A 14251-nucleotide genomic window follows, 5' to 3' on the forward strand; every position below is an offset into this window, starting at 1 on the left:
GAGGTCACAATTATAAGTTCTATCAGAGAGGCCACATTGATGTGTTCTATTGGAGAGGCCACATTAATAAGTTTTATTGGAAAGGTCACATTTATAAGTTCTAATCAGAGAGGCCACATTTATAAGTTCTATCAGTGAGGCCACATTTATAAGTTCTATCGGACTAGAGTTGAGATGTGACCTCTCCGAGAGAACTTATAAATGTGACCTCATCGTCAGAACTTATAAATGTGGCCTCTCCGCCAGAGCTTATAAATGTGGTTTCTCTGATGGAACCTATAAACGTGACCTCACCGTCAGAACTTATAAATGTGACCTATCGCATTTATAAGTTTCATCGGAGAGGTTACATTTATAAGCTCTGACCGAGAGACCACATTTATAAGTTCTATCAGATAGGCCACATTAATAAGTTCTATCGGAGAGGCCATATTTATGAGTTCTATCCGAGAGGCCACATTTATAAGTTCTGATGGAGAGGCCACATTTATAAGTTCTATCGGAGAGGCCACATTTATAAGTTCTGACAGAGAGGCCACATTTATAAGTTCTGACAGAGAGGCCACATTTATAAGTTCTGACAGAGAGGCCACATTTATAAGTTCTGACAGAGAGGCCACATTTATAAGTTCTGACAGAGAGGCCACATTTATAAGTTCTGACAGAGAGGCCACATTTATAGGTTTTATCGGAGAGGTCACATTTATAAGTTCTGACAGAGAGGCCACATTTATAAGTTCTGACAGAGAGGCCACATTTATAAGTTCTGACAGAGAGGCCACATTTATAAGTTCTGACAGAGAGGCCACATTTATAGGTTTTATCGGAGAGGTCACATTTATAAGTTCTATCGGAGAGGCCACATTTATGAGTTCTATTGGAGAGGCCACATTTATGTGTTCTATCGGAGAGGCCACATTTATGAGTTCTATCGGAGAGGCCACATTTATGAGTTCTATCGGAGAGGCCACATTTATGAGTTCTATCGGAGAGGCCACATTTATGAGTTCTATTGGAGAGGCAAATCAATCACGGCAATTCTTTATTCATGCAATTTTACAGAGCGTACAGGCAATCAGAAAAACGCATACGGTTCTGTGAATACGTCCTAAGAGACCCCGCCTCTTCAGAGTCTAATAGGCTGCTGTCATAGACATTGTAGAATGCACTACATAAGTAATTCAGTGTACTATCCTGCTGATTGAACAATCACATTTTCAAGTCCTCTTAAGGAACTAAATCATATCGTCAAAAACAGTTCAATAAAGTTTAATTTCTTTTAAAGTCCAGTTAAAAAACTATAGATTTTTCCCTACAAAACCCCTTTTTAAATGGATTAAGTCAAGTGCAAAAATGTTTTTTGAAAAGACGCACATAATAGGTATTACCACATTTGTAATGACCCAGACAATGAATATATATTGTTATTTTTCTCGCTCAAAGAACGCCATAGAAATTATTTTAAAAAGTAACGCCAGGATTGCTATTTTTTTCTTGTTTCCCTCCCACAAAACACAGTAAAAAAAATCCAAAAGTCACATGTACCTCAAACTGGTGCCAAGAAAAACTACAACTCTTCCTGCAAAAAGCAATCCCCCACAGACCTCAGTTGCTGGAAGAATAAAAATACTATAGGTCTTAGAATACAGCGATGCAGATTCAATAGTTTTTTATGTGTTTTTGTGCAAAAGCAGTAAAAGATTAAAAATTCTAAAGTAACTTTATTGCAGTAATTGTGCTGATCCAGATTAGAAAGTCATCAGGATATTTTGTCAGAATGGTGAATTCAGTAAAAACAAAATCCAGAAAACAATGATGGAATTTTAGGAGGGAGGTTTTACTTTCCATTTTCTCCCAATGTAACAAAGATACAAGTAAGGAATGTATTTTCAGCAGAGCTGTCATTGTTCTTTGTACTCTACAGGATTGATTGTTTTGTAATGTGATTTACCACTGATTTATTTCTGATTCTGTTGTAACCCCTCCCCCCACTCTATTAAAATTGAAAAAATAAAGAATATATATTATATATATATATATTGTGGGGGATTAGCGTTTAGGGGCAGTAGCAGTGTGGGCATCCGCGGCCAGAGACAGTGACACCAGGCAACAACGTTCTTTAGTCCAGGCTTTGCCTGGGTTTATTGCAGCAGAAACAAAACCAAAACAGAAATAAACACCTGCTCGTCTGAGCACTCACTATACATATGCTTGTTCCTGACTACTCACTGTCAGAATACTTCTTGCTTGCTGCACACAGCCAGTCCGGTCCTCAGACCTGTGGAGGTCTCACCACACCCTCCTGGGTGTTGAGGTTAGGGGGCGTCACCCTGTCAACCTCGCCTTTTGGCTCTCTCAGCCCACACGCTGGGCTAGCCGGGCTCCTTGCTCCACAGAGCCCTCTCTCTGGCTCTCAGCCAGATGCTCTCTCTCTCTGACCTGCAGGCCCAGGCTTTATAAGGCCTGGTACCAGCCTCACCTGGTACGTGGGAGTGGTCATCCCACCCTTCGCTTTGACCACTCCAGGAAAAGCCGGCCCGAACTATGCGGCTTGGAGCCACTTACAAACTACAACGTGTCAGTAACATAGCGTTACTGACACAGAAATGCTGGCTTCCTCCACCGAGCCCAGGCCGCTCGGTGGCACGTATCCACCCTCCAGCACTTTGTCAGTCACTGTCTCACATACCCTCCCCCTCTGTTCGAGCCCGTGGGTTCGGACACTTAGCTGTCCTGAAATGCGTCCTTGACGAGGCCTGGGTGTTGGGCTTCGGTCCCATGCTCAAAGTCTTTTCTTCTTGGCCCTCCAGGGTCAAAGCTCCAGGCTTGGGGGTCTCTTTCTAGTGCAAGAACCTTGTCTCTGTGTTCTTCCGGTTCCTTTACTTCTGACTCTGACTTTTTCTTGGTAGTTTTCAGTTCGCTGATGAGCTGGTCCTTGGAGCCAGCATCCCCGTGATAGGCTTCTACCACTTGGACCAACAGTTTCTTCACTTTTGGGGTTTGCTTTTCTACATCACTATTCTTTTGCTGCAGTTCTTTCAAGACTTCTGCGTCCACTTGTGAGACCTTCTGAGCCTCAGTAGTCTCCTTTTGTAAACATAAATTGGCACTCTTTACTACTTGTAACTTTTTCAGATTCTTTAACAAAATCCCCTTTTTTCTTTTCTGTCTGAACTGGGTTTTAGACATGTCTGGTCTCAGAACCCTTCTTTCAGCCGCTTGGCTATCTGATTTACAGCATTTTATCTTCGTGCACAACTTCTCTGAGAACTGCTGAAGCTCTGCTTTGCCTGACACTACTTTCAGGGGGCGCTTCAGGGTTAGCGCTTCAGTCTCTTTCTTAATATTCTCTAGCAGGATCTCCATTTCTGCTACCGGTCGTTGGAACACCCCGTTTAGCTTTTCTCGTATCAGGGTTCTTTTTTCAGCATCTATCTTGGTGCTAATGCAGCCTTGCATTTCAGTGTGCACAAGCTTGTTACGCCTTTCTTTTGCAACTTTAGGAAATACTGACTTCTCCTCAGTAAGCCACTGTTCACACATCTTTTGTTTCTTCTCCCAGTTGGATGCCATCTGACATTGGTAACCAAGCTCCACACTAATGTCTTCTACTTCCTGCTGAAGACTCACTGTAAACTTTTCAAGTTCATCATAGACATCAGTTTGAAGACAAATCAGCTGATTTAGCGCTTCCACTTCTAGGATTTCACCGTCTTGCTCTTCAACCGTGACCCAGCATGCAGGGTTCTCATACAGTTTCTCTTCCCTCTCTGACATCATTTTCAGGGTGTGCGTTACAGTTAACACTTCGGTCTCTTTCATACAGACCCTTTCTTCAGCACGCCCACATTCAGTGACACATCTTGCCGACCTGATTTTCTCTTCTGTGAGCTGCTGTTCCCATAGTTGCTGTGTCTTTCTTAATTTGGACACAAGGTCCTTTTGGAGACCAAGCTTCACAGAAGAACCTTCTATCTCTTGCTGAAGATGTACTTTAACCTTCTCGAGCTTATCACAGGCAGCTGTCTTCTCTTCACACTGCTGACTTGTAGTTTCTAATTCTCCTTGTATTTCTCTTTTCTGCTCTTCCACAGAAACCAGACACAAAGCACTCTTCTCCAGTCTATCTTCCAGATCCACCACCTCAGCCTGAAGTGTTGCAATCTGCTCTGATAGGTTTCTCTTAGCTTTTGCATCCTCCCCTACTTGCTTGAGGAGCACATTTTTCTCATCTTGCATAGCCTTCAGGTGTGCACTGAGACCAAGCTTCTGCTGCTTCTGTTCTTGCAGTAACTTCTGAGACTCTTCAGTCTGAGCTTCCAGCTTCTCTTGCAGCCTGCTCACCTGCTCAGACAATGCTGTCTGCACACTGTCACCTTTCGTTATCTTTATTTGTAGCTCTTGAAGCTGCATCTCTACTGTGTCTTTCTTGCATTCATATGCATACTTGTCTTCCAACAACCCCTTCACTCTTTGGGACAGCTCAAGACACTCACTTTCCAATGTTTCTTTCACCTTTTCAAGTTGCTTCAACTGCTTGGACAGTTTCCCCACAGCTACAGCATGACTCCGTTCCAGCTCCTGGATTTGGGTTCCATGTACTTCAGCTTCCTCATCCAAGCTCATCTGTAGCTGGGACACCAGTCTCTCAAGCAGCACTTCCTGGTTTTCCTTGTGACCCAGTAAGTCTTCCAAGAACTCTGCTTGCTTTTTGGTCTTACTGCACGCAGCTTTCTGTATTTCCAGCTTTTCCTTGAGCTGACTTACTTGGTGCTCCCAGTCACCATTTTTCTTTGCTAGCTGCATTTTCAACTCTGCAACCTGATTCTGCAAACCTGTCGTTTGATTATGTGCATCTGTAGACGCTCTTTCTAACTTGCAACACGTCATCTCCAACTCTTGGGTTTTCATTTGCAGTTTCTTACAGTCCTGTTCATACTGCGCAGCTTGTGCCTCCAGACATACTCTGCGGTCAGCCTCATCTCTGGCTACATCTCTGAGGTCTTGTATCTCTTCATGGGCTGATGAAAGATATCCCTTTAACTTTTCTTTCTTACTTCTCATCTCTTTTAAGCGCTGTTCATACTGAACATTCATCTGTTGCAGCAACACCCGGCGATCAGCTTCCTCCTTAGCCAACCTCTCAAAATGCTCCTTCTCCTTTAAGAGAGCTGCACTTTTTGTTTTCAGCTGCTCCACCTCTTGAAGGCTAGTTTCTTTCTCAAACTGTGTTCTCAACTTTTCACACTTAGGGGCTTGTTCTCCCAACACAGCCCTGTGATCCGTTTCAGTTTGTCGTATAAGGGGCTCATTCCCTGTAGTCTTGAGTGACTCTGTCATTGTAGCCAACTGCTTTATTAGGCGTTGCCTTACCTCCTGCTGCATCCGCATAGCCTCTCCATGGGCTTTCAGCTGCTGAGCCATGGCCTCCTGTTGTGCTTTCTGCTGCTGAGCTATGGTCTCCTGTTGCAGCACTATCTCTGGCATCCATTGCTTCAGCCATTCCTCCATACTGGCTGTATCTGGTTGCTGCGCCGTTGCAGCGTCCACCCGGGACATGGGGTTATGGCACGCTCAGACAATCTCTCTTTGGGCGGTTGCCCTTAGCAACGGTTCTCCAGTTGCTGCAGCAGAATGTCCATTAACTGGTGTATGTCTCTTTAAGACCGCTGCCCGCATCCAAACACCATATGTGGGGGATTAGCGTTTAGGGGCAGTAGCAGCGTGGGCATCCGCGGCCAGAGACAGTGACACCAGGCAACAACGTTCTTTAGTCCAGGCTTTGCCTGGGTTTATTGCAAGCAAAAACAAAACCAAAACAGAAATAAACACCTGCTCGTCTGAGCACTCACTATACATATGCTTGTTCCTGACTACTCACTGTCAGAATACTTCTTGCTTGCTGCACACAGCCAGTCCGGTCCTCAGAACTGTGGAGGTCTCACCACACCCTCCTGGGCTTTGAGGTTAGGGGCGTCACCCTGTCAACCTCGCCTTTTGGCTCTCTCAGCCCACACTCTGGGCTAGCCGGGCTCCTTGCTCCACAGAGCCCTCTCTCTTGCTCTCAGCCAGACGCTCTCTCTGGCTCTCAGCCAGATGCTCTCCCTCTGACCTGCAGGCCCAGGCTTTATAAGGCCTGGTACCAGCCTCACCTGGTACGTGGGAGTGGTCATCCCACCCTTCGCTTTGACCACTTCAGGAAAAGCCGGCCCGAACTATGCGGCTTGGAGCCACTTACAAACTACGACGTGTTAGTAACATAGCGTTACTGACACAGAAATGCTGGCTTCCTCCACCGAGCCCAGGCTGCTCGGTGGCACGTATCCCCCCTCCAGCACTTTGTCAGTCACTGTCTCACAATATATATACAGATAGTCCCCGACTTGCGAACATTCGACTTGCGAATTTCGCTAGATACGAACTATCTGTCCTGCACAGTATGATGTAATGCTATGGCATTACATCATACTGTGCAGGGACCGGACAGGCTTCTATCAAGCCTGATAGAAGCCTGTCCGGTCACATCGCGGTTGCTGGGCAGCCGGGGGCCTTCTGAAAGGCCCCAGGGCTGTCTATGCAGAGCGCCTAGCAAGCCGTGCGCTCTATGGGCACTCTGCATAGGCAGCCCTGGGGCCTTTCAGGAGGTCCCCGGCTGCCTAGCAACCACACAGCGTCCCGCGATCTCATCGTGGGACGCTGTACGGGCCCCCTGAACGTCGGGTGCAGGCTGTTTCTTACAGCGGGCACCCGGCGGCAGCAGTTCCGACGAGCCGCGCCGCTCGTCAGAACTGTTAACACTTTAAATACCGCTGTCAGAGCGGTATTTAAAGTGTTAACAGTTCCGACAAGCGGCGCGGCTCGTCGGAACTGCTGCCGCCGGGTGTCCGCTGTAAGAAACAGCCTGCACCCGACGTTGTATGGAGCGGGATCCACCCGCGATCCCGCTCCATACTACTACTTGTTCGACTTGCGAACAAAACGGACTTGCGAACGGGCTCCCGGAACGGAACCTGTTCGCAAGTCGGGGAGTATCTGTACACACATATATAAAAAGTTACACACTACATGTACCCCAGAGTAGTGTCATTAAAAATGTAACTCATCCCACAAATAACAAGCCCTCATACAGCTCTGTCACCAAGTTATGGCTCATACAATGTGATTGTGAAAATCGCTTGGTCCTTAAGGCACAAAATAGGCTTGTCACTGAGGGGTTAAACATGATTTGTCATGACTTGTCTGCTTCATTAAATACTTGTATTCCGAATGAGATAACAATCGTGGAGCATTCTTTCTTGTAACTCTATGTAATGCTGTTCTTCCTCTTAAAAGTGTATGAATAAATTGACAACTGGGCGTTACCATTTGCCATGTCAAATAGGATTTTCCCTCCACGGTTAGTCCTGATTGGACAGTATCAGACTTTGCAGAGACACTCCCCCAAATGGTAACACTCAATTGTCAATATGCTCATCATTTTCTAATGGCCTTAAGACAGGATCTATGCTCCAGAATAGTTATTTCCTGGGAGTACAAGTATTACCCAAAACAGGCATGTCAGGAGAGCTACAGGTCATTTTTAAAGGGAACCTCTCAGGTCTCCTAAAGGTGCCTGGGCTGCAGGCTGCAAGAGATAGTGACAAACATACTGATTTCAGCGGTCTGTCACTTTTACCGATCGGTTTGGTAAATCTAACTTTTGCAGCTGTGCAGGGCTGGAGTGGTGAGTCCAATAAAGCTCAGGTGTATTCATATATGCAAACTCCCCCACCTCCTCCTCCCTCCAGATGCTGATTGACAGATCTCTCCAGATCTCTCTAGTAACACGTAACACAGAAGGACCTGCCAATCAGCATCTGGAGGGAGGAGGAGGCGGGAGGAGTGTGCATACATGAATATACATGAGCTTTATTGGACTCCTCTGCCGTCCAGCCATGCAAAGTTTCAAAAATAAGATTTGCAAAACCACTAAATCAATCCTTATGAGTGATAGACCGCTGAAATCAGCTTATCTGTCACTATATTCTGCTGCCTGCATCCCATGAGGCTTGGAGTACCCAACAGGTTCTTCTTAGGGTTTGGCAGGTATCAGATAATTGAGTAGCAGTTTCAGGCACTGGGTTGAGCCTGCTGCTGCAGGTCTGGAGAGAGTAGTCAGGGACGAGCCAGGAGTCAGCAACTTGTTTGCAGTACAAGGCGGTTAGCATTGTCAGAAGGGAAACCAGAGGTCGGTTACGGGTATATCAATTTGCAGTTTGAGGAGCAGGCAGGAGGTGAAGCTTGACTACTGACTGGGAGCACAATAATCACGCACTGGAGGAGTGTCAGGGTCAGGCTTTTACAGGAAGTCCCAATTAGTGGCAGGGTGGGACCCGGGCAGGGAGGCAGGAAACATAGAACAAGGCTAGAGTCATTCAGGGGACTGTCCACGGCTGGATGGCTCCAGAGCGCAGGAAGTCCCAGGTTCGATCCCTGACAAACTGTAACCACTCACATTCATTGGTGCTTTATCTCCTAGATGCCATAAAACAATAATAAACTGACCACAGTTCTGAAACACCCAACAGTTACTCAGAGGTGCCTTGTCCAGAATTTCACTATTTTGAGAGGCATTGCAAGTAGCAGAATAAGCTCATATAGGTCCCTTCCTCATCACAATCACAGACGGCATCATGTATGTGCAATCTGTGCAGCAACACAGGGTGCATCACTCATACCAAACTAAAGGGGCACCTCTTCTGCCAATAGAAAGGCCAAATGGCACCTCCACGCAACATTATAGCCTCTTTCCCATAGAAGGCAGCAGTTCTACCCACTGGTTGGCACCCATATTATCTACTTGCAGCAAATCTTGCATATGGCTCTCCCAGCCCCTCTGGTTTGTAACTTGTAATAGTCTACAGGTTTCCTCCCTCTGATTAGAGTGGGTAACACAGCCTTTCATTGGCAGGTGAGGTGATAATGAATGGGAGTTGATGCTCGAGAAGAGAGATGATATTGAGAGATAATAGTGTGTAGGAGGGTAGATAACATGAGGGAGAGAGAGATGATTCTGGGGTAAAGATAATACTTGGAGGAGAGATATGATACTAGTAAAAAAATAGGTAGGATGATATTGGGGGAGAGATAATACAGAGAGGGGGGGGGCGGAGATTTGATTCTGAGAGGAGATGATACTGACAAAGGGACTGAAACCCAGGGTGGTAGAGTTAATGCAAGGGAGATGATACCTGCAGAAGGGAGGTAAGTTGGTATCTGCTAGAAGAGGGGAAGTGATGAGAAGAGGAGTGTTGGGGAGGTGAGGAAAAGAAGCGGGGAAGAGAAGGAGAGTAAGTGATCAAGAGAGGAAAAGCAGAAGAGAGAGAAAGGAGAATAGAAGAGGAAGAAGATACCTATGAGTAGATATTATATCTGGGGGCATAGGAGATCAAGGTGGAATAATACTTGGGGTAGACAATACGTAAAGGGGAATTATATTTGTTGGAGGAGAGGTAGACAATTCCTAGGACAGACGAGGGTGAGGTGATATCTTGAAAAGAGGGGCCTGATACCTCTGGGGTGTGAGATAATACCTAGGTTGGAGGGAAAAAGATGTCCCTAGGTGAGCCAGGGAAGAAGAGACAATTTGGAGGGAGAGACTATCATAAAATAATACCAAGCAAGGGAAGAAATGATTCTGAGGGACACAGATTCTTCATTCAGTGCTGTAGTTTAGGAAGAGAGTGTACCTGCAGGATCAGACTATACAGGGCGAGCTTGGAGACATATAGGCCTGTATAGGTGAAGGATATGAAAACCATTTGCTTAATTTTTCATTTTAAATCCATTGGAATGTTTAAAAAGCCATTGTCAATAAATGTGAACATAGCCTTTATTTTTTATCTTCAGTAGTGGGTACCAAAGTAATCCCGCGCAGGGGCCATCTAACCAAAAGCCTATCCTGGTTGGAAGCATGAACCGACATAGGATAGGGGAATCTGGCTTTCAATGAACATGAAGCCATGATCGGAGGTGATTCCATTATGTTTTTTGCTTACCGACTTCTTTGTGTCCTTGATTTTGTGTTTTGGCCCATCACAAGTCTTTTACACGGGCCAGAGGAACCCGTGTAGGCCTGGCAGCCTTTCCTGCTGTATTTAGGGTTACTATAAAGTACTTGTGAGTACTTGGCGGTGTTGTACCATGGACAGCTCCAAGTGTCTACAGTTGTTTCCTGTAAACACTGTGTTGCCATGTTGCTTGTTTCTTCATGTACCTGTGTTACCACCTGCGGACTATTTCATGCAGCGGGTGGTAAATCAGGAGCATTTCTATAGATTCAATGGAGGCAATATCTGAATAATCGCCAGGGTGGAACAAAGAACAATGCCAGATATTAAACTTGCTTTTGTTACAAGTTGCTTTCCTAGTGACTAGTGAACAAAAGAAGGGACATTCTGGTCCACATACCTCCTCTTCACCTGGGCCGCACTGCTGCCAGCTCGGACGAATAGTGCCAGGAACTCTAGATATGGGATTGTGCCGTTATCAAGGACGGGGATCTGAGGACAGAAGAGCAGTTGTCTTACTTTGGAGCAAAAACTACAAATTCAGTACAGTAGTGCAAAGACTCCGGGTTTCTGATTCCAGCATTTTTACTACCAAATGGGAAGATGGAACAACGCCTCTGGAGTGCCATCTATTGGAAGGCAGCATTCCTGCAAGTCACCGTCAGACCTTTTAACATTTCTAGGAGGAATAACGGAGGAACGGCACAATGACAATTTGCTCCCGAACTACTATTTTATGAGGAATGCAAGTATTTACTAAAGCAGACATGTCAGCAGAGATGGCAGGTCCTCTGTAAGTCTAGAGCTACCTAGACTACGGTCTCTTAAAGTGGTTGTCTCATTGCTATCTACAGGATAGGTGATAACCTGCTGATCAGTGGTGGTCCATTCACTAGGAATGCCACCGATCTTAAAGTGAACCTGTCAGGTCCTCTAGGCACCATAAAGTTATTGGATCCCAGGACAGGGGCCCCCGAGTCCAGGGGTGTGCCTTGTATACATACCTGCTGTGCACTAGGGAAGCCACTGCTCTGTCCATGCTCCGGATTCATCTCTACACACATATATAGTAACTGAGTGCGGTGATGCGTCTGATGCGTGGACCGAGGAGCAGCTTCCTGGGCAGACAGCAAAAAAGCAGGTAGGCAGGTGGATATAAAAAGCTCAACCCCGGACTCAGCAGCGCCTGTCGTATGAGCCCAAGAATTTAATTTGACTCTAATCGTTCCTTTACAACTGTATGCTCTGGTTTCCTGCACCTCAAATACATCTCCAGAATCCCCCTATCCCTTCTGTAGAGACAGCAATAACTCTGATTCATTCTAAGCTTGACTCTGCAGCTCATTACTAATGTGTCTCCCCCTCACTGAAGTCTCCAATCCATCCTGAATGCAACAGCCAGACTCCTCTTTCTGTCCTACAACGATACCTCCACCCTGTGCCAGTCACTACACTGATGCCTCCACCCTGTGCCAGTCACTACACTGATACCTCCACCCTGTGCCAGTCACTACACTGATACCTCCATCCTGTGCCAGTCACTGCACCAATACCTCCACCCTGTGCCAGTCACCACACTAATGCCTCCACCCTGTGCCAATCACTGCACCAATGCCTCCTCCATGTGTCAGTCACTACACCGATACCACCACCCTGTACCAGTCACTGCACCAATGCCTCCATCCTGTGCCAGACACTACACTGACACCTGCACCCTGTTCCAGTCACTGCACTAATACCTCCACCCTGTTCCTGTCACTGCTCTGATGCCTCCACCCTGTACAAATCACTACACTGATACCTCCACCCTGTGCCAGTCACTGCACGGATACCTCCACCCTGTGCCAGTCACTGCACTGATACCTCCACCCTGTGCCAGTCACAACACCAATACCTCCCCCCTGTTCCAGTCACTACACTGATGCCTCCACCCTGTGCCAGTCACTACACTGATACCTCCACCCTGTGCCAGTCACTACACTGATACCTCCACCCTGTGCCAGTCACTACACTGATACCTCCACCCTGTGCCAGTCACTACACTGATGCCTCCACCCTGTGCCAGTCACTACACTGATACCTCCACCCTGTTCCTGTCACTGCACTGATGCCTCCACCCTGTTCCTGTCACTGCACCGATGCCTCCACCCTGTTCCTGTCACTGCACCGATGCCTCCACCCTGTGCCAGTCACTGCACTGATACCTCCACCCTGTGCCAGTCACTGCACTGATACCTCCACCCTGTGCCAGTCACAACACCAATACCTCCCCCCTGTTCCAGTCACTACACTGATGCCTCAACCCTGTGCCAGTCACTACACTGATACCTCCACCCTGTGCCAGTCACTACACTGATACCTCCACCCTGTGCCAGTCACTGCACTGATGCCTCCACCCTGTGCCAGTCACTGCACTGATGTCTCCACCCTGTGCCAGTCACTACACCGATACCTCCACCCTGTGCCAGTCACTACACTGATGCCTCCACCCTGTGCCGGTCACTACACTGATACCTCCACCCTGTTCCTGTCACTGCACTGAGGCCTCCAGCCTGTGCTAGTCAATAATTTCACTGACTAGGCGCTTAAAATATAAATTTTTATTAAATACTAGCTGAAAAATGGGGTTAATAGAAGACCACCCATACACGAACAAACAGGCACAAAAACACAACAAAGAAAGGCTGGTATCATAAACACTGGCCCTTATTGATGACTAGACGATGAAGCCAATATGCTTAGATGAAAAAAGAGGTTGTTGGTAAATTGCTTTTCGGTTTGATAGCTGAAAAGCATATTTAGCAAATGCAAATTTTGGTGTGTCAATTGGGTCTACCGTTCCCGCCCACTAATATTTGGACTAGAAGACCCAGGCACTAATGCTCTTATACTCATATTGTTCAATCTTAGCGCCAATTAGGCCTACAGATCAGGCCCACCGGATACTGGGCTGAGAAGACCCAACCTAGTTGCTAACACTAATGGTCCAACGCGTTTCAATAGAGGAATGATCGTCAGGGACCGAATGCCCTCATAAAGTAAAATACCCTGATCGTGGTTCTCCACAGATACAAATGGGTATCCTACGACACGGTCAGGACAAAGTGATGTCAATTAGAACCTGCTCCTTAGTTAATAAATAAGCTGGCTACCATCTGAAAAAGCCCACACTCTCCATAAAGAGCTAGTCATGCGGTACTTTCCCATAAAGAGGCTCAATCGCTAAGTCCTAGCATCAGCAACTTTGTTTGCTCTTAAGGCTGTTAAGAAAAAATGTCTAGTGGCAAAATAATCAAAAGATAAACAAAATAAAAATAAATAAAGGACCGATAGCCCTGATAGTGGATTGTCAGTGCAACTGAGCTCTGCCATTCCAGTACAGCCTCCTGGGGGGGGAGGGGGGTCCCAAGTGGCCAATCAATATTGCTCTCCATGGTAATGCCACTGACAGCCTCCTCCTGATCATGTGATATTGAGATCGCATGGGTTGTTACCATGGTAACTAACCACACACCTCTTCGTACCTCATACCCCATTGGCCAATCAATAGCCCATTCTCTTCATAAAAAGAGATCCCTGGATCTGCCATGCTGCCGCCCAACCACGGGGGGATTGCGGGAGTCTGTGACCAATGTCCCTGCAGACAATGGCGCCCACTGTCATATAATCGCTACTGACATCAGTGGTCCCTCCCCACGACCGGCCCTACTTTAGCTCATGCGCACTCCTGCCGGGTCCGATACTATAGGTATATACAGCATATCCGTCTCCTATGCATCACATATTGAGACGCAGCGCCAAGTACTGTGTACTCAGGAAGGGTAGAGCCGGGTTCAAGAATAAAAGATAGAATACCTTCTGTAGTTTTATACAAGGCTATAGGCAGCTACAGAAGTTTCAGTACGTGATGGGATTGTTTATATAATGCAAATGTAATGAAATCTATTGGGAAGGAATAGCAGTGATATACAGCATTACCTATTCCGACAGATTTGGAATGGTGGGGCACTATTTTTATTTATTGGATGCCGATGGTGATAAAATGTATTGCACCCAGGATACCATTGAATCATTAGATTTTAATGAAGGACTTGCATAGTTTATTTGCATATATCTCTTTATCTACTATAGGTAGAGAATGAAAAGAAATACATGTAGATGGGAGATAAGATACTAATTAGAGATGAGCGAGCGTACTCGGA

The 14251-nt window shown here is 46.4% G+C and overlaps 1 protein-coding gene across 2 annotated transcripts in view; it reads right to left on the reverse strand.

The window, feature by feature from the left end:
* The window catches only part of EFCAB6 (EF-hand calcium binding domain 6), a 164755-nt gene that overhangs the window by 135013 nt on the left and 15491 nt on the right, over positions 1-14251 (reverse strand). For both annotated transcript variants that reach the window (XM_066590371.1, XM_066590370.1), the window contains exon 4: positions 10450-10541. In XM_066590371.1, the coding sequence (XP_066446468.1) occupies positions 10450-10541 (92 nt within the window). The remainder of the gene's footprint in view (positions 1-10449; positions 10542-14251) is intronic.

The sequence above is a fragment of the Eleutherodactylus coqui genome, chromosome 2 (genome assembly GCF_035609145.1).
Source record: "Eleutherodactylus coqui strain aEleCoq1 chromosome 2, aEleCoq1.hap1, whole genome shotgun sequence".
In the NCBI taxonomy this organism is placed as follows: domain Eukaryota; kingdom Metazoa; phylum Chordata; class Amphibia; order Anura; family Eleutherodactylidae; genus Eleutherodactylus; species Eleutherodactylus coqui.